Genomic DNA, 19,611 nt, shown 5'->3' on the forward strand with positions numbered 1-19,611 from the left:
ATTCTGTTTGTTTTTCAAATTCTCCATGAAGCCTTTTAGTTTCACAAGATTAACTTAGTATTTTGTGTTCAGTGACTGGACATGAGCCACACCTCTGTAAACTTTTATGATGCATAATACAGTGTTACTTTAAAAATATTATTTTTGACATAGTATCAATAGCTGCACAATGAATGCCTATTGAGTGAGTGAATGGGAGGGACATGATCAGTTCTGTCAGAAATCACATGGAAATTGAGGGAGACTGAGAAAATTTGTTGTTTTTCCTCCGTTGGAATCTTTCAGTGTCTTTCCATTACTTGTGAGGTAAGACCTACAATTCTGTGTAAGACATTCAAAGCTACCTTTAATTTTTATCATCATTTTTCTTCCTTTCTTCTTCTTCTTCTTCTTTTTTTTTTTTTTTTTGGTAAACACTTGATTTCTTTTTTTAAGTTTTATTTATTTATTTATTTTTTTGAGACAGAGAGCAAGTGAGTGAGTGCAGGGGAGAGGCAGAGGGAGAGGGAGAGAGAGAATCCCAAGCTGACCCAGCACTCTGAGCATAGAGCCTGACCTGGGGCTTGATCCCACAAACCATGAGATCATGTGCTGAGCCAAAATCAAGAGTCAGTGGCTTAGCAAACTGAGCCACCCAGGTGCCCCTATCAACTACCTTCCTATCTGAATTCTTTTAGGGAGAAATAGACTTTCTGGCTGATAGAAACAGGGGCATTTTTATACTTATGCTCATGCTATTCCACTTTTCTGGAATGACCTCCCTAGTCTTAACACCTATGAAGATCATGCCCTTCCTTTTAGGTCCAATTGAAGTCTTAACTTTACTTGCATTCTTTTTCCCCATAGCAATTGTCATCTTTGAACTTTCTTTCTTTCTTTCTTTCTTTCTTTCTTTCTTTCTTTCTTTCTTTCTTTCTTTTATTCATTCTACTTCTCTTTACTAGAATGTGAGCTCCTAGAAGATAGGGATTTTTGTGTGACTTCTTCACTGATTGTCACTCTGAGAACTGTGCCTGGCATAACTTTGATACCAAATAGATACACATATTTTTTTTTAATTTTTTTTTTCAACGTTTACTTATTTTTGGGACAGAAAGAGACAGAGCATGAACGGGGGAGGGGCAGAGAGAGAGGGAGACACAGAATCGGAAACAGGCTCCAGGCTCTGAGCCATCAGCCCAGAGCCCGACGCGGGGCTCGAACTCACGGACCGCGAGATCGTGACCTGGCTGAAGTCGGACGCTTAACCGACTGCGCCACCCAGGCGCCCTGATACACATATTTTTTTTTAATTAAAACATTTTTTTTTTTTAATTTTAGGGAGACAGCATGAGTGGGGAAGAGGGGCTGAGGAGAGAGAGAGAATCCCAAGCAGGCTTCATGCTCAGTGTGGAGACTGACGTGGGCTCCATCCCATGACCCTGGGATCATGTTTCCATGAGCTGAAATCAAGAGCCGGCCACTCAACCAACTGAGCCACCCAGACACCCCATGATACTCAATAGATATTGAATGAGTGATTCTAGTCTTACTAAAACACTTTTCCTGAATGTCTGGTATTTTGTGCTGTGTGTATGTCTCTTTCATCGAGAGCATTTGGCTGTAATGCTCTGCTCCTTTTCTTATCCAGTTCCTGCTTGTGTTATTTCCTCTAGGAAACATTCTCTCGCTATCTGATTTGATGTTTCTCATTTATTTCTTTTTTGTTTTTAAATTTGTAAAAGTTTATTTATTTATTTATTTATTTATTTATTTATTTATTTAGAGCAAGTGGGGGAGGGGCAGAGAGAGAGGGAGAAGGAGAGAGGATCCCAAACAGGCTCCTTGCTGTCAGCAGAGAGCCCAATGTGGGTCTCAAACCCAAGAATCCTGAGACCATGACCTAAGCCGATGTCAGACGCTTAACCGATTGAGCCACCCAGGTGCCCCTCGTTTGTTTCTATTGGCTCCCTTGCTTACATCCATTATCCATCAGAGTGTGCCTTGTACATTCTTGCTTGATTTACGTGTCTGTGTTGCCCACTGTCCTCTAAGGTCTTTGAGGGGAGTGACCAGTGTAAACTGCTTATCTTTAACATTTAGAATGGTGCTTGAATATAGTAGGTGCTAAATAAATACATATTTTTTTCAGTAATGAAAGAAGTTAGAGTTGAGTCAAATCCTTATAAATATAATTTGCTTCCCCAGTGCAAATTAGGCACTTCTAAGGAGTTACGTCTTTTTTTTTCTGGTTAGCAATTTACTTGTTTAGTCTGTGAACATAATTAGATTCAGTATGTAGTCTTGTGTTGACTTTCTAGTAAGTCTAATAAGAATTTGAAAGAAGTTTTGAAAGAACAGGCTGATCTCTTGAGTTCTTGATGCTTTGAAATTACTACAGGAGATATTTTGTTCTGTCTCCCCAGTGAAACCTCTGTAATTTCTGCAATTTGCTGTGACAACTTATTTTTGCAGAGTTTTTGCCACTTTGATATCTTTGGAAGCTGGCCTTGGCTCCCACATTTTACTTGTTCTTCTTAGACACTCTAATTACCATGTCTCTCCCATTAAATAATTGAGCTCTGGATTATCATGAGGCTAATTATAGATAGCAATAACTGAAAACCATTTACATAAACCTCAAATTGCCCCTTAGAAATTGTTCTAAATTTTTCATTCTTGGGAAGTCAACATGGAATGGTGGGTAAAAAAATACCTCATTGTGAGTTGGGAAATTTATAGTCTACATTTGATTCTTCTGGGACCTAAATTTTCATATGCAGTATGAGCTAAGTATATCAAAGTATATTGGTATGAATCTTTGCCTTAGGGGCATCTGGCTAGCTTACTTGGTAGAGCATGTGACTCTTGACCTCTAGGTTATGAGTTTGAACCCCATGTTGGGTGTAGACATTACTTAAAAATAAAATCTTTAAAAACAAAAAACAAAGAAACAAAAACAACTGGCAGGTTTGAAGCTTTGCCTGAGAGACAGTCATGCAGGAAAGGACAAACAAGGCATAATTATTTTTAAAAACTGCAAAATTAACTCAGCACATATGTGCTAAAAATACACAGGTGGTTTGTTTAGTGCCTGACTTAATTCCTGTACGGGCTTAATACACTGGAAAATCATGGCATAGAATCATGTCTTTTTTCATGTGTCAAGGAAGGACTCCAATGTCTAGTTTTACTTATGGAAAAATTTATTGTGTTAAACTTGTTGTTTAGAAAACTTTCTTCTTTTCCATGGGAGAGAATATGTTTGCATAGTAGCTTTCTTGGTGTGTCCACACGGAGGGCTCAGTGTCAGGTGGCAGCTACCACCTGCATACTGTATCTTCCCACTACTTTTGACATTGCTTTATTATTTGATAATTAGAAGGAATATGGAAGGGATATTAGAAAACCATAATAAAATTGGAAATAAAAAGTTGGATATATTCTTTTTTTTTTTTCTTTTTTTTTTTTTTCAACGTTTGTTTATTTTTGGGACAGAGAGAGACAGAGCATGAACGGGGGAGGGGCAGAGAGAGAGGGAGACACAGAATCGGAAACAGGCTCCAGGCTCTGAGCCATCAGCCCAGAGCCTGACGCGGGGCTCGAACTCACGGACCGCGAGATCGTGACCTGGCTGAAGTCGGAGGCTTAACCGACTGCGCCACCCAGGCGCCCCAAGTTGGATATATTCTATTATTTGAGAGAGAGAGAGAGAGAGACAGAGACAGAGACATAGAATCCGAAACAGGCTCCAGGCTCTGAGCTGTGGGTACAGAGCCAGACATGAGGCTTGACCTCAGATGGTGAGATCATGACCTGAGCTGAAGTCAGATGCGTGACCGAATGAGCCACCCAAGCGCCCCTCAAGAGTTTCTTTTCGTAACTGACTGAGCCACCCAGGCGTCCTCAGCTTGTTCGTTTCTTTAAAAAAAAAAAAAAAAAAAGCTGAGGGATTTTATAGGTCGTTTTGGTGAGAATCAACCTTTCTGTTTTTAAGCTATATTAAGTCTTTTAAGATATATCTTTTTAAAGCATATTTTTGCTCAAAATGCCTTCACTTGTTCCACATTCAGGCTTTGTGTTCTTTCTCATATGTAGTCTGAACTTTTATCCTTCCGTGTTGTTATTCCCTCATGTCCTTCATATTCGATATTCTTTATACCTACTCTCTAAGTTTAATAGGTTCAAATATTACAAGTGTTTATGTTATAATGTCATAAATTACAAATTAGCTGCAAGAGGTTTTTTTTTTTTTTTTTAATTGTGGTATAGTTGATACACGGTGTTAACATTAGTTTCAGGTATACCAGTAAGAAGATTTTAAAAAATAAATTTTCATGAGATGAATCACTTAAAATTTATATAATTTTGTAATTGGAGCACCAAAAAAGTCAGCAAAACAAAACCCACCAAATGAAAAAGAGAAAAAAAGAAACCATAATAATAATCATAATAAAATAGGACTTTACTTTTAAATAGAAAGGTGAGGGTAGCTTGAAGGAAGTGTTGAGGAGACCAGAGCAAAGTGCACACTGATCTTCAAAACCATAGGAAACACTGTCAGTGCAGGACATGTGTGCAAACTGGGCTGTGAAGGACAGCAGAAGAATGGCCCATCGTGTGCTGACACGTACTCTGCTTTCTTGTGGCTGTGTGGAGGTTCAGAGCATTCAGGTAGCAACAAAAATTGAGTATGAACCCACCTCAGGGTTCTATTGATATCATTTCCTTGCTTCCAAATCACAATATGAATTAATTCAGGTTTCAGAAAACAATCACTGAAGAATAAGCTATATTCCAGGGCCTCCTGGGTGGCTCAGTTGGTTAAGTGTCCAACTCTTGGTTTCGGCTCACGTCATGATCTTGGCTCAGGTCATGATCTCACAGTCTATGATTTCAAGCCCTTGTCAGGCTCAGTGCTGCTCTTGCAGAGCCTGCTTGTGATTCTCTCTCCCTGTCTCTCTATCCCTCCCTCGCTCTCGCATGCACTCTCTCTCTCAAAATAAATAAATAAACTTAAAAAAAAATAAGCTATTCCAGTGTTCCAGATTCAGTTTCATTTTCCATCAATGAAATTTCCCTGATCCTCCTGGCTAGAAACGACATTGCTACTTTTGAATACTAAAGTACTTTATAATTGTCTTATGACACTTATGTCTTCCATGTCATATTATTCTTATCAGGGAGCATGTTTTATTCCTTTATAGGCTTGCAATTTTTTTGAGCTAATTTCTGGTTTCAATTAATTTGTGCATGCTCTGTAGCACCTCAGATGGTATCCTGCATATAGTAGGTGTTTGAAGATGTTTAATGAATGAATGTCTAGTAAATGAAATACAGTAGAATGAGAGGTAAATAAGAAAGAAAGTAGAACAAAATTGTGCGCTCTCTGCTTTTGTTTTCTGTTTCATTGTTAGTTTGGTAGAGGCACTAAAGAATCTAAAGCTGGTTTAATCATAAGAGTAATTATAATTTGAGGTATCTCTAACATGAAAATTATTTCTTTTTTGTTTAAGACATCCTTGTCTTCACAAAAACTAATGAGAGAGCCACATCCCTGTTAGATTCTGTAGATATTCATTCATCTACTTTAAAATCAGATAATTTTAACATTTGGTAACTTTCATCAAGAGATTTTAAATTTTTTCTGAATGTACAAAGTCAGAACCTGCTGACAATAACAACTTCTAAATGGTATCAAATGTGCTCTTGCTATAGAATTCAACCAGGTGTGTCAGCTAATACCATTTCAACATGAGGAAATAACTATAATAATTTCATATTTAACTTTGTAGATTAAAGGCAAATATCAGTTACATGACATTTTGTGTAGAATTGGCCTCTTTTCCTTTTATATTTTCTTTATTTTATTATTATTATTATCATTATTATTATTATTATTATTATTATTATTTTTGAGAGAGAGGTGCTTGTGTGTGTGCATGTGTACAAACGGGGAAGGGGCAGAGGGGAGGAAGAGAAAGAAGATCCCAAGCAGTCTCCACACCCAGCACAGAGCCGGACTTGGGGCTTGATCTCACAATCTGAGCTGAGATTAAGTCAGATGCTTAACTGATTAAGCCACCCAGGCATCCCTATTTTTCATATTTGATTCTTTAATACTTAGGTATTATGCTTAGAAAAATAATGAAATGAACCCCCTTCTGTAGTTTCTGTATTTAAAACACAATTCTGTTAAATACATTTAGCATTTTATATGTGCTGAATGCATAGTCTACTCTAAAAAAAAATCATTTGTATGAAGCATCATTTACTATCTATTGTGGGCCACTATGTGATAGTGCATTGCTTCTGATTTGAAGTGAGACAGCCTGCAGCTTTCTGCTCCTCTGCTTCTCTCCTTATTATCTCCAGGTAACCATGGTCTATTATTTTCTCTTCTCTGGGTTTCATTCTTTTTTTTTTTTTTTTTTTTTTTTTTTGGTAAAGTAGAGGCAGTGTTTTTTCCTCATAAGATTATTGGGGGGATTAACTGAAATGATGTGGTCCTACCTCCTAAATATGTTTTGATCTATCCCCTTCTCTCCATTTCCATCATTTTTTCATGGGCCACCACTTTCCTCACCTAGACTTAATATATTAACTCCACTCAGAGTGGTTTCTCCGCATTGCAGCCAGAAGAGATCTTTGTCAAAGATGAATCACTCCTCACTCCTATACTTAAAAACCTTTTGTGATTTGCCATTGCTTGAGGATAAAATGCACAATTTTTAACAAAGTTTACAAGAGACTCTATGATTTAACTCTGTGTAATTTCTTGGCCCTGTCTTTACCTAATCTTCCTCTGAACTATCTTTGTTCCAGCCACTGTGGACTTCTTTATTTCACTGAATGTTTAATACATCTCCTTGTCTTGGAAATATGTAAGCTTGAGGGAGGGACAGGTTTGAGTTGGAGGGGAGGAGTCAAAATCAGGAACTCAGTTGTAGCTATGTTCAACTTCAGCTGTTGGCTGGCCTTCCAAGTGGAGATGTCACGTAGGCTGCTGGATGTACACAGCTAGACTTAGAGACAGTTCTGTCTGGAGATATAAATATGGGAGCTGGCACAAAAAGGGTATTTCAAGTAGTAAGACTGAGTGAGTTCACCAAAGCCAGAGTCTGCCCTTTTTGTTTTGTTTTTTTCCATGTCCCAGGATTTACTTGTAGGTAAGGATTCAGCTTCTGTGCCTTCTACCTTTGTTTTGCTTCCACATGCATAGTAACAGCACTGTCTTCCAACTGTGCCATAGAACCTGCAATGTTATATCGGAGTTGACCAAATCGATCTCTCTCCATATATCTATATATAGATATCTATCTATATATATATATAGCTATTTAATGGCTTCTCAATTTTCCATTATATATACACTATGCTTTAAAAAATATTTCCTCTTTTTCCTACCATTTGGGTTGTTTCTAAATTTCCTTAATAACTGTGGAAGTCGATTACTGTGTAAAAGGCAATGAACATTTTTAAGGCTTTTGATTTTCTAAAATGAACACTAACAGCGTATTTAACAAATTTACATTTACATTGGGAGTGTATGAGAGTTTTTATCTTCGTGTACCTTTTGTAACAGCAGGACTGATTATTAAACACAATGTTTTCTAGTTTAAGGTATTCAATAATCAAATACAGCTTTTTAAGAATAATTTTAAAAATATGTATTTCTTTAATTTTGAAATTTTTTCATCTATTGACTTATTTTTGTTAAAAAAAGTTTTTTTTACTTTTTTATTAAAAAAGATTTAATGTTCATTTATTTTTGAGAGAGAGACAGAGCATGGGGAGGGGGGCGTGGGGATTGCAGAGAGAGGGAGACCCAGAATCTGAAGCACTCTCCAGGCTCTGAGCTGTCAGCACAGAGCCCACTGTGGGGCTGGAACCCAGGAACTGCAAGATCATGACCTGAGCTGAAGCCGGACACTTAAGGGACCGTGCCACCCAGGCACCCCTGACTTATTTTTAATTATGAATTGTACATTTCCTTTTACCTTTTCCTTTTGGAACATAATCTCATTTTCATTGATTTGTAAGGTTTTTTTTTGTGAGTTCTTTAGATATTAGATGAAACATATAAGATGGTTTTTATAGGTCAAAAACGAATATTCACAATGTCATATGTTTCAACTTAAATTATGTAGTTTTCATTGGTTGCCAATGATTTCCCAGTTTGTTTGTCTTTTGTTCTTTTTTACTATATTTTTTAAAGCATATAACACGTTTAAAATTTTTTTTGTTGTTTAATTTAGTGATCCTTTCCTTTGTAGTTTTCCTTCATTACTTTCTTGCAGTAAAAGGTCTTTCCATCCCAAGGGCAGATAAATATTTTTGTAGTTTCATATTTTAAAATTTAACTTTTAAAATCCATCTGGAATTTTGGTCAAATGTATTGTTAAGGCAGGGATCTGTTTACTGAGTGATGAAACAATTACTTTCAGATTCCTGAGCAAACTCTGTTGTTTATTTTCATGCCCCATTGCTAAATACACAAAATTATTATGTGTCCTAGGAATATAACATCTTTGACCTTGGTTCTTCATAAAATACATTATTTTGGTGCCTTGGGTTAGCTGATGTGCTTCAAGGACCAGTAATGTGGGGACCTTAGTTTTGGCGATGTTAACTGTTAAGAAAAAAGTAGTAGTGTACTCATTACTTGATTTACTTGATGACTTCCTCCAGCATAATATTCCATCATCCACAGAACCTTACATATTAACTCAAATGGATAATATTGTTAAACAAAATGTTCTTTAAGTAGAGAGATTGTTAAAAAATCTTGATTGTGTTTTTCTTTTTTCTCTTTATACTTAAATTTGGCTTAGTTTTAGGAATGATACATATATTTTAAAATTTGTTCTTTGATTTAAGATACCAAGTGATGACATTACTTATTTATTAAGTAGTGCTATAGGCCAGAGTCAAAGTGCCTGTTCCATCATAGGTGTTTTAGACAGAAATTCCACTCATTTATTTTAGAATTTTTAGAGCTTATTCTAGTTCCTGTGGAATAAACTGTGCAGTGTTAAATGAATTCATCTGAAGTCTAAATTTCTGTTATTTTATCTAAAGTATATGTGGTGAGTCAGATGCGGTTGAAGAAAAAATAAATTGCTTTAAATTTTATAATTTATTGTTAAGACATTCTGGTGACCTTTGTTTAATTCTTCCCATGAGGGAAAGACCAAGCCTGGCTCTTCCCTTTTATATTCGGGCAGTTTGAGTGGTAGTAATATATATATTTTTTAGAGTCTGAAGAAAGAAATGTATGCACTACTATTCAAACTCTTTTTCTATCTGTACTCAGAAACTTAATAGGTTTAGATGCATTTTTAGATAAATCTCTTGTGTCAAAATTGTTGATACTTGCTGTGTAAAACAATGGAACAAAATTGATTCAATAATAAGCTATTCAACTTAAAGACCAAATAAATTTGGATACTGAGGGATACTTGTATTGGGTCATACTAGGTTTCATATATTATGGACCACTCAAAGGGTGAAGATAAAATGGAAATACTCTTTTGTATTAAGAAAATTGATGATCTCATTCTCTGAGAAGCCAGCCAAAGATCTTGTCTTTAGTGTTCTAGAGTTTCCTGAAGACTCATTGCGTTTCCAGACCTCAGTGGGGTTGGAGAATGGGGAATAGACCACAGTCATAACTCAGAAGGGACAGAGGGTTGCCCTGTTGAAATGGGCTCCTCAGAACTGGAAGGTAGGATTTCTGTGGCCACTAGGTGGCTTCAGCTGCCTGCAAAGAAAGAGTACAGCTCAGAGGTGCTATGGGGTTGCTTTTCACACTATATTTTGGGAAAATAATTTTATGTTGGGAGTGCTTATTTTCTGAGCTAGATTGACAGAACCAGTTCATAAGACTTAAAGATTTTTGAGGATCATATAGTCTCACTTTCTCATTTTAGAGAGAACATTTAGGAAGACTTCTCTAAGTTGACTCTGCTATATAGGGGCAGAGCCAGAATTAGAACCCTAACCCTAAGGTCCCTGACTCTTAGTCTAATATTTTAGCTGTTGAGTCTGTGATACCAGTTTATTTTTTGTTTCTCTGAAGTCATACCAGAGGACTATGTGGCACTGACCATGCCTAAATTAAATCCTGGAGAAAGTATACGTATAGGAATGTTGTATCTATAGGGGAGGTAGATGGGGAGGTGGGTAAAATAGGTGATAGGGATTAAGGAGTGCACTTGCTTAGATGAGTGCCAGGTATTGTATGGAAGTGTTGAATCACTATAGTGTACACCTGAAAGTAATATTACACTGTATATTAACTTACTGGAATTTAAACAAAAACTTAAAAGAAAATGTTAGTTCTAAGCAGAAATAACCTAAAGAAATAGAGGTAAAATTGAGGCACTTTTTGACTTCTGTGTCAAATATAAGAACTGGATATACATACATAGTATTTAAACTTTTCAAAAAAAATAATAAAAAGAATGTTGTGTTGAAGACAGGTGGTAAAGTGGATGCTGGTGACTTTATAGGAAAGACAATATCTACTTTAAACCAAGTTAAGCCTTTAGAGTAATGAGCTGACCCCTTGCCATGATCCAAAATTGAGGAGTTTTAAGATTTCATACTTATTCTGAATAAGGCTTAGACTTGTATAAGTCATCCTTTTTTTTCAGATGAATTTGCAACATTTTTTTCAAGTTATTTTTCTCTCAAATTTTCTGTTAATTTTGATTAATATTTAATCTTTAGAACAGGGTTAGAAATCTTTTTTTAAAATTAATTAATTTTTTTAATTATTTTTAATGTTTATTTACTTTTGAGACAGAGAGAGACAGAGCATGAATGAGGGATGGTCAAAGAGAGAGGGAGACACAGAATCTGAAACAGGCTCCAGGCTCTGAGCTGTCAGCACAGAGCCCGATGTGGGGCTCAAACTCACATACTGTGAGATCATGACCTGAGCTGAAGTCGTTTGCTTAACCGACTGAGCCACCCAGGCGCCCCAGAAATCTTTTTTTTTTTTTTTTTTAAATCAAAGACCATTAGAAAACAAAAGAAAATCAGACAAATTCCTTATGTATCACCTCAAAATGACTTATGACAATGTTGACTTCTTTTTTCTTCTGAGTAGGCTAGGGAAGAAGCAAATAGTGTTCATTTCAATGAAATTCTTTTAATAGCAAGTTCAGGAAACCTTAGAACTTTTAAAAATAGTATCCTAGCTTTATGTATAATTTATATATTTGGACTAGTTTCTAGAGTAAAAAAGAAGGGCCCTTGGGTGGCTTAGTCTGTTGGGTGACTGACTCCTGGTTTTGGCTCAGATCATGATCTCATGGGTTCGTGAGATAGAGCTCCTGTGCTGTCAGCATAGAGCCTGCTTGGGAATCTCCCCCCTCCTCCCCCACAAACCCTCTCTGTCTCTTTCTCCTCTCTCTCTCTCTCTCTCTCTCAAACTAAATATTTAAAGTAAAATAAAATAAGTGGTGTCATACATTAAAAAAAAAAAAGAAAAAAGAGATAAGGGAGCCTGATGAAGAAGGAAGAGTAAAAGAATGAGGAGGAACAGAGATAATCAGGATTTGAAGAGTGGTGGGGAAAGAGCCATGAAATGAGAAAATGGGATACTTCTCCCTCAGAGTCGAGAGCAAGAATGACTGTGGCTGCTTGAGTAGCAGTGCGTGTAAAGGAAGCTATGGTGGGGTCCCTGGGCAAAGCACAAACACAGGTCCCCAAGGTATAGAGAAGGAAAAGGAAAAGATCAGGGAGTGCATTTCTCTTCAAGGTCTTGGAGGCCTTACTTCACTAGCATTTTTCACCATTCCCCGGATTGTCTTGTCTTTGCTCCTGTGCCTCAGCCATGGTCTTCACCAGCCCGTAGACCAGCTCTTGATCCACTGTAGTTCCACAAGTGTTCACATGATTATTATGAATCTGCCAAGTGGAAGCTGGAGCGAGGATTAAATGATACAGTTACTTGAAAAGCTCTTGGAGCATGGTTTATCATGTTGTTAGGTCCCCCAAATTGACAGCTATTATAAGAATTGTTAAGGTTTTCTTCTCCCCCTGTAAAATGAATCCTAACATTGGGAGTGCTTATATAAATATAAATCATGTTTAAAACATTTGAATTGAGTCTTTGATATAAAACTTTAGAAATAGATATGTGGTCATTTTCTTAATGGCATGTTGAAGCTGAATTGAATAAAAATATAGTTGGTCAAGTCTAACTACACCAAAAATTTGAATTATATCTCATTTTCTCTTTCTCTTTGTAGTGATTTAAAGGGAGTGATAGTCACTCTGAGTGATGATGGTCACTTGCAGTGTTCATACCTGGGGACAGACCCTTCTTTTTTCCAAGCTCCAAAAGTTGAATCTAGAGAACTACACTATGAAGAACTTGATATAGAATTGAAAGAACTTCAGAAAATCATCAAAGATGTTAATAAATCGCAAGGTATCTCATTTGCAATTCTGTATTATGTGATTTTAGTATTCATTATAGGGGCGCCTGGGTGGCGCAGTCGGTTAAGCGTCCGACTTCAGCCAGGTCACGATCTCACGGTCCGTGAGTTCGAGCCCCGCATCAGGCTATGGGCTGATGGCTCAGAGCCTGGAGCCTGTTTCCGATTCTGTGTCTCCCTCTCTCTCTGCCCCTCCCCCGTTCATGCTTTGTCTCTCTCTGTCCCAAAAATAAATAAACGTTGAAAAAAAAAAAAAAATTTATATGTGGATAATGTTTTGAATATATTAGTTAAATTTCTCCTCCAGGCTTAATTAAAATCATATTTGTAGGGGCGCCTGGGTGGTGCAGTCGGTTAAGCGTCCGACTTCAGCCAGGTCATGATCTCGCGGCCCGTGAGTTCGAGCCCCGCGTCAGGCTCTGGGCTGATGGCTCAGAGCCTGGAGCCTGTTTCCGATTCTGTGTCTCCCTCTCTCTCTGCCCCTCCCCCGTTCATGCTCTGTCTCTCTCTGTCCCAAAAATAAATAAACGTTGAAAAAAAAATTAAAAAAAAAATCATATTTGTAAAAACAGTATTGCTGTTTAGCTTACGAGGTCTTTGTACTTAGTTTGTATTTTATAGCTTGTGAAAAAAATATCCTATTTAAGGTAATGTTTTTGTTAGTGTGTTTCAGGGACAGTACTATCTAATTTTTTTCTTTAAACTCTTAAGAAAGGAACAAAGTAATTATTTGGGTAGTGGTTTCAGGACATGAGAAGAGCATTATACTCTAGGGTGGTCACTTAGTAACTTCTAATATCCCTGAAAACATTTTAGTTGCTTCTTTTAAAAGAAACCAAAGCAGTACATGAGTTACCACTTGGTTGCTAAAACGGTGGTCATTTGTAGCTTTGCGATATAATTTAGCTCTGCAGTTAATTAGCCATCTAAATGGCGTGTAGCCTGCAGTATGCTGATTTCTAATGAGTCAGAGGCTGATATTTTCAGTTTCTGGGTTTTGAACAACTCAATACTATCTTACTTTGAGATTCACAAGGGTATAATTTTATTGTAAATTAAAAGGAGAAATAAAATACCAATCTTGCAGTTTAATTGGACATGTGAAAAACATTATTTTAAGTTTTCTTCTCACAGTCAGGTAAAAGTATTTTTTTAATGAGAAAAAATATGAACTATTTTCACATAAGAAATGTTAAAACAAGTAGTTACAATAAAAGCGCAGGGCATTAAAAGCCAATCAAAACACCAGAGCCAATCTTAATCCTGATCCAATCACTTTACTAGATTTAACTATTTTTGAGTCTCCATTACCAAGACAGATTTAGAGGAATTTAGATAATATATTTTAAAAATATGATGATTAAAGTCAAATTATTATGCCTTGCCTTCACAATGTCCTTTTAGAAGTTTTGAAAGTAAACCAGTGAAACTTAGGTCTCTTAAGTACCTCTAATTACAGAAAACCTGTTTGTTGTCTACAGCCCCCCTGTCAAATGGCGAATGGTTAACATTGGATGTGTCACATTGCAATATACAATTCCCCCCCCCCCCCATTTTTGATACTGGTGTTTTGGGGATTAATGAAATTATAAGTCTCTTTTTGTCATTTAAAAATATAATTGGAGAAGAGTGGCATATATATGAAATGTGAAATTTCCAGAGTTCATTAAATAAATTTAATGTGGCTTTTCACATTAGATTTTGTGTCTTGAGATTTTGCCCTTCCCATAAACTATGTGCTAATGATATTTTGATTAACACTCAATTGTGTAAAAGAGTTCTCAGAAAAATCCTTTACAGCTAAAAGTTTTTTTCTGTGACCATAGTGATACCCTTGAGTGAGAAGGGTTGGGCTACTTTTAAAGTTGTCATTACCTTGATCCTTCTGTGTACTTGAAATAACTGCTAATTAAGCTAGGGATGTGCCCACAGACTTGGTGTAAAGTTCATTATTTACATAACCTCAAATTTTACTTAATATTTAAAGTTCCCTGCCCCTTCTTTGCCATCATTTAGTCTTACCAAAAAAACAAAACAAAACAAAATAAAAAAACCAACAGTTAACAACAACAAAAAAACCCAAAGAGAAACTTGTAAGAAAGAGGACTTTTAAAATATACTATTTCCAGATATTGAAAACATTTAGTATTGTGTAACCTTACATAACTGTGGTATATTTGTTTATTAAAATACCTGTAATTAGGGGCACCTGGGTGGCTCAGTTAGTTAAGGGTCCAACTTCGGCTCAGGTCATGATCTCTCAGTTCATGGGTTCGAGCTCCGCGTCAGACTCTGTGTTGACAGCTCAGAGCCTGAAGTCTGCTTCGGATTCTGTGACTCCTCTCTGTTCCTCCCCTGCTCGTGCTCTGTCTCTGTCTCTCTCTCTTTCAAAAATAAAGGTTAAAAAATTAAAAAAAAAAAAACACCTGTAATTATATAAAAGCACCAAATCATTTCATTGCAGAAGATTATGAGAAGTTAAAACTCTGAACTTTTTGATGACCTCATTATTCGTTTAAATGCCACTTATTTTAGTATAGTGACTTTAACTTGCAAAAATAAGTTCACAGTCTTGTGGATTATTTTCAGTACTTAGAGCTTTTTTATTTCTTCAAAGCAAGAGTTTCAGCAAAATTTAAAGCCAATTTAAAGAGTACATTTTGTTGTACACATGGTGTATATTATCTACTGTAATAAAAGTGTTTTTGAAGCTGATTTTATGTGTGTAACTTATATGAGGAATGTATGTTGTAAGCATGAAATTATAGTAATAATTTCTGTATGGCTCATGGGTTTTGAAGCTTTTCATACTCATTAGTGTGAATCCTGCCTAGCATTTCTTTTACCAGTAGTCAACAACATCTGTCGGTAGGCACTTTCAAAGACAGACGTTTCTTATGATTTAGCCAGTTGATCATGTTCTCTGCTGGGGTGGGTGTGAAGGAATGGGTATGGTATTGAGATAGCCTCCTACACAGTTGTGTATTCAGGAAGGGAAAGAGAACAGTAAGAACGGGGCATATAGTTTGTGTGTGTTTTTTAAGTTTTTAATGTTTATTTGAGAGAGAGAGAGAGAGAGAGCGAGCTCAAGTGGAGGAGGGGCAGAGAGAGAGGGAGACACAGAATCCGAAGCTGGCTCCAGGCCCTGAGCTGTCAGCACAGAGCCAGACACAGAGCTTGAACTCAAGAACTGTGAGATCATGACATGATCCGAAGTTAGATGCTTAACCAACTGAGCCACCCAGGCGCCCCAAGAAAGGGGCACATAAATGAAAGTCTGTACCCCATTGGAAATAAGTCTAGGATAACTAAATTGTCTTTACCATTGAGTACTAGAAGTATTTGTGCTTGGTGACCTTGTTGGGAGATGTATTGTTTAGGGCTATGTCTGGATGCACGTAATACCATACTCAAATAAGGTGGCTTAAACAAGGCAGAGGTTTATTTCTTTCCCATGGAAAAGAAGTCCAGTGATGGGCAGACCAGGGTTGGTTTGGCAATTCCACTGTTATCAGGGACTCCAGTTCCTTCTATCCCAGGGTCATCTATTGGTCCAGGAAGGCTTCTGGAACTCCTGCCCTCACATCTGCAGCTGAGTCAGCCCCCTTAAGGATCTTTCCTGGAAGCCACACCCGAGCAGCTTCTACTCACATCTTACTGGCCACTCCAAGCTGCAAAAGAGGCTGGGAAATATAGTGTTTCAGCTGAGCACTTTGTTGTTTAGAATAAAATTGGGCTTCCTTTAGTAAGAACTAAAGAGTGGCTATTGGGTAGGTGGTGAACAGTCTTTTGTACTCTCTGCGTAAAGTATGGAAATTCCTACACCGAATATTGCAATACTGGTGGGAATGCCTGATGGCAGTCGTAGGCAGTTCTTCTCTTTGTGAGACAGCTGATTCCTGTGGCATCATCCAAGAACTTTCCATGTTTTTAGTCAGTCATCCTTGGTGAGTGAAGGACGTTTCCTCTCAGGGTCACGGGGTAATTTCGGCAGTTCCAGGTATTATGTGCAAATATGATTTCCAGGGAAAAGAGAGATATTTCTCCCAGGTCTCCCATTTTATTATGGGGAAATAGCTTTCCTAGAAGCCTGTGCCAGCATCCCCCATTTCTAACTTCCCTCACCTCATGTCTGCCAGGATTAAGCCCCACACTTATGCCTAAAACAACAAATGGTCAGGGGAATGAAATCACCATGATTGGATCTGACCAATCCAATGACTTTGAGGTGAAAGTGAATGTCTCAGCAGAATTAGGGCTATGCCACAAAGGAGGAGGAGTGGAAAGTGCATGTTAGGTGGGAGCCAGTAGTTGGTTTTATACACACACACACACACACACACACACACACACACACACACAAACACACACTGTTTTTAAAAAACAGACTATATTGTGTGTGTGTGTATATGTACGTACATATATATATTACATATATGTTACACACATATACATGTGCGTACATATTGTTTCCTGTTTATTTAGGATCTCTGTCACTTGTTCATCATATCTCATTGTGCACTGTAAACATTTTTTTAAATTGTGAAATTTTAAGTTGTAAAAAAACCATGAATATGGTGAAAATGATTCTAATCATACTAAAAGGGTAAACCCCCAGATCCTGGTTCCACTAGATTATTTAAAGGTAACCTTTATCAAGAGTGTTTGTGTATTCTTTAAAAAATTTTTCATGTTTATTTAATCATTTTTACATGAATATGTGCATGTTAGATCCATTGTACTACATTACAATGTAATGTAATTGCTTTTTGTAATAAATAGGCACATCTTGGAGTTCTTTTCTTATCAGTGTATAAAGTTGGATAGCACTTTTACTTATAGCTTTGGGCTTTGGATCATTGCACATTGTGGATAGTCCACCACTTCCCTATTAATAGAAATATAGAGATACAGGTTGTTTTTGTTTTTTTAAAGAATTTATTTTTAAATGATTTTTTAATCTTTTTTTTTTTTTTTTTTTTTTTTTTTTTGAGAGAGAGAGACAGAGCATGAGTTGGGGAGGCACAGAGAGAGAGAGGGAGACACAGAATCCTAAACAGGTTCCAGGCTCTAAGCTGTCAGCACAGAGCCCAATGTGGGGCGTGAACTCACAAACTGTGAGATGATGACCCAAGCTGAAGTTGGACGCTTAACCAACTGAGCCACCCAGGTGCCCCTGTTTTGTTTCTATTAGCTACTAGCAGCCGAGAACCTCCTTGAGAATGTCTGTGAGTATTAGATAAATGCTAAGGAGTAGAATTGTTAGGTTACAGGATATATATGTTTTACATTTTGATGGTTCTGACCAACTTACCTTCAAAAAGATTGTACTAGTTTGGCTTCTACCAGCAGTGTTAAGGAGAGGGCATTGAAATTCCCAACACTGGTTAGTCACGGGGTCACATCTTAGCTAATAACTTTGAGAAAGATAATTTCTCTTTAAAATATTATAGCCGGGGAAGAATTATCATCAGGTTTCTTATTCGGTAATGTATTAGTTTTCAACTGTGACTATGTTTGTGGGATTGCTTTTTGATAATATGATATAGAGAAACTTTTTTTTTAACTATATACAACAGGTTTACTTTATGATTAAATATTATTTTTCTTTTTAAATTACAGGTATCTGGCCCATGACTGAGAGAGAAGATGACTTGAAAGTTTCTGCCATGGTTTCTCCTAAATTTGATTCAGTGTCTGTAGGTTTATTTGCAGACTTTAAAAGGGTTTATGGTAGTGTTGGACTCTGCTGATTTGGGATCAATGTGTATTGATTCAAATTTCTGGTCCCAGATAGAAACTTTAAGGAGGATAACAACTTTTAGTCTTTATTATTTTCTGGAACAAACATTTCCAATCTCTTAGTGAGGAGTTCCTTAGGCAGGATTTTAGTCTAAAAAAGGGGGAGGAAGGAGCAGAAATAGAAGAGCTTTTCTTAATCTACTTAAAAAATTTTTTTTTTTAGTGTTTATTTTTGAGGGAGAGAGACAGAGACAGAGTGCAAGCTGGGAAGGGGCAGAGAGAGAGGGAGACACAGAATTCAAAACAGCTCAGCTGTGCTGAGCTGTCAGCACAGACCCTGACACAGGGCTTGAAGTGACAAACTGTGAGATCATGACCTGAGCTGAAGTTGGACATTTAACCAACTGAGCCACCCAGGCACCCCATTTAATCAACTTTTTAAAAAAACTTTTTCAGTACCAGAATATTGAGATAATCGCAATCCAGGTGAATAATACCACACAAGAGATAATGTCTATGAAAGGCCTAGCTCAGGGTTTGCTAATTTACAGTCTGTAATACATTATAGTGGTTATGTTGGTGGTGGTGGTGGGGGAGGGGTCTTTGTGTGTTAGTTTAACAGTAAACAGTTGGACCAGGAATTATTTTTCCTTATTTCTATCTGTGTGACCCAAGGCAAGGTATTTAATTTTCTTAGTCTCAATTTTTCTCATCTGTAAAATGGGAATAATAATAGAATCTACTTTGTTGAATTGTTATGATAACCCCCACAGCAGCAGCAGCAGCAGCAGCATCATCATCATCATCATCATCATCATCATCATCAAATTACATTTTAGTTCTAGCATTATCATTGTCATCACTACCACCACCCCACTATGCGTTCCACTAGTCTCGTCCACTGCCATATCCTTAGTGTCTGTCACATAATGAGTGCTCAGTGTATTTTGCTATATAAATGATGGAGATGAGAAACCAGAAGCATGAAGGAGGGCCTGTCCTTTGTTGTGTTGCCCCATCTCCTTGTTTAGTTTTCTGTAAGTACTCGTTAGATTATAATTGGTTAGGTCTCACTGTCTGCAGTTTGGGCAAATCTGTTAAGTTTATCTGTGTCTAAACCAGAAGTTGATCAATTTTGGCAAGTGATCAAACTCACTGGTTTTTACTGTATTAGGAGTTCATGTCCTATAATTTTACCTAGGAAATGACTTCGATATTTAGGTATCAGAGCATAATATAGTAAGTACTTGTCCTAAGTTTTCAAAGATTAATCTTAGTATAAAGAGCCAATCCAAGCAGTGATAAAAATCACGTTAACATTGCCATAATATAGTAAGTTGGGTATACTTAAAAAAAAAAAGTACTATATATGAAAGAAACATTCACCCAGCTGAGTCACATAGTAGAGGCACTGTTTTAACATTGGCTATTCAGCACA

General features: G+C 37.0%; 1 protein-coding gene across 14 annotated transcripts in view; it reads left to right on the plus strand.

Moving 5' to 3' along the window:
• The window catches only part of BBS9 (Bardet-Biedl syndrome 9), a 453,760-nt gene that overhangs the window by 173,983 nt on the left and 260,166 nt on the right, over positions 1 to 19,611 (plus strand). For all 14 annotated transcript variants that reach the window (XM_045495275.1, XM_045495280.1, XM_045495266.1 and 11 more), the window contains 2 exons: positions 12,243 to 12,424; positions 18,054 to 18,130. In XM_045495275.1, the coding sequence (XP_045351231.1) occupies positions 12,243 to 12,424; positions 18,054 to 18,130 (259 nt within the window). The remainder of the gene's footprint in view (positions 1 to 12,242; positions 12,425 to 18,053; positions 18,131 to 19,611) is intronic.

The sequence above is a fragment of the Leopardus geoffroyi genome, chromosome A2 (genome assembly GCF_018350155.1).
Source record: "Leopardus geoffroyi isolate Oge1 chromosome A2, O.geoffroyi_Oge1_pat1.0, whole genome shotgun sequence".
Classification (NCBI taxonomy): domain Eukaryota; kingdom Metazoa; phylum Chordata; class Mammalia; order Carnivora; family Felidae; genus Leopardus; species Leopardus geoffroyi.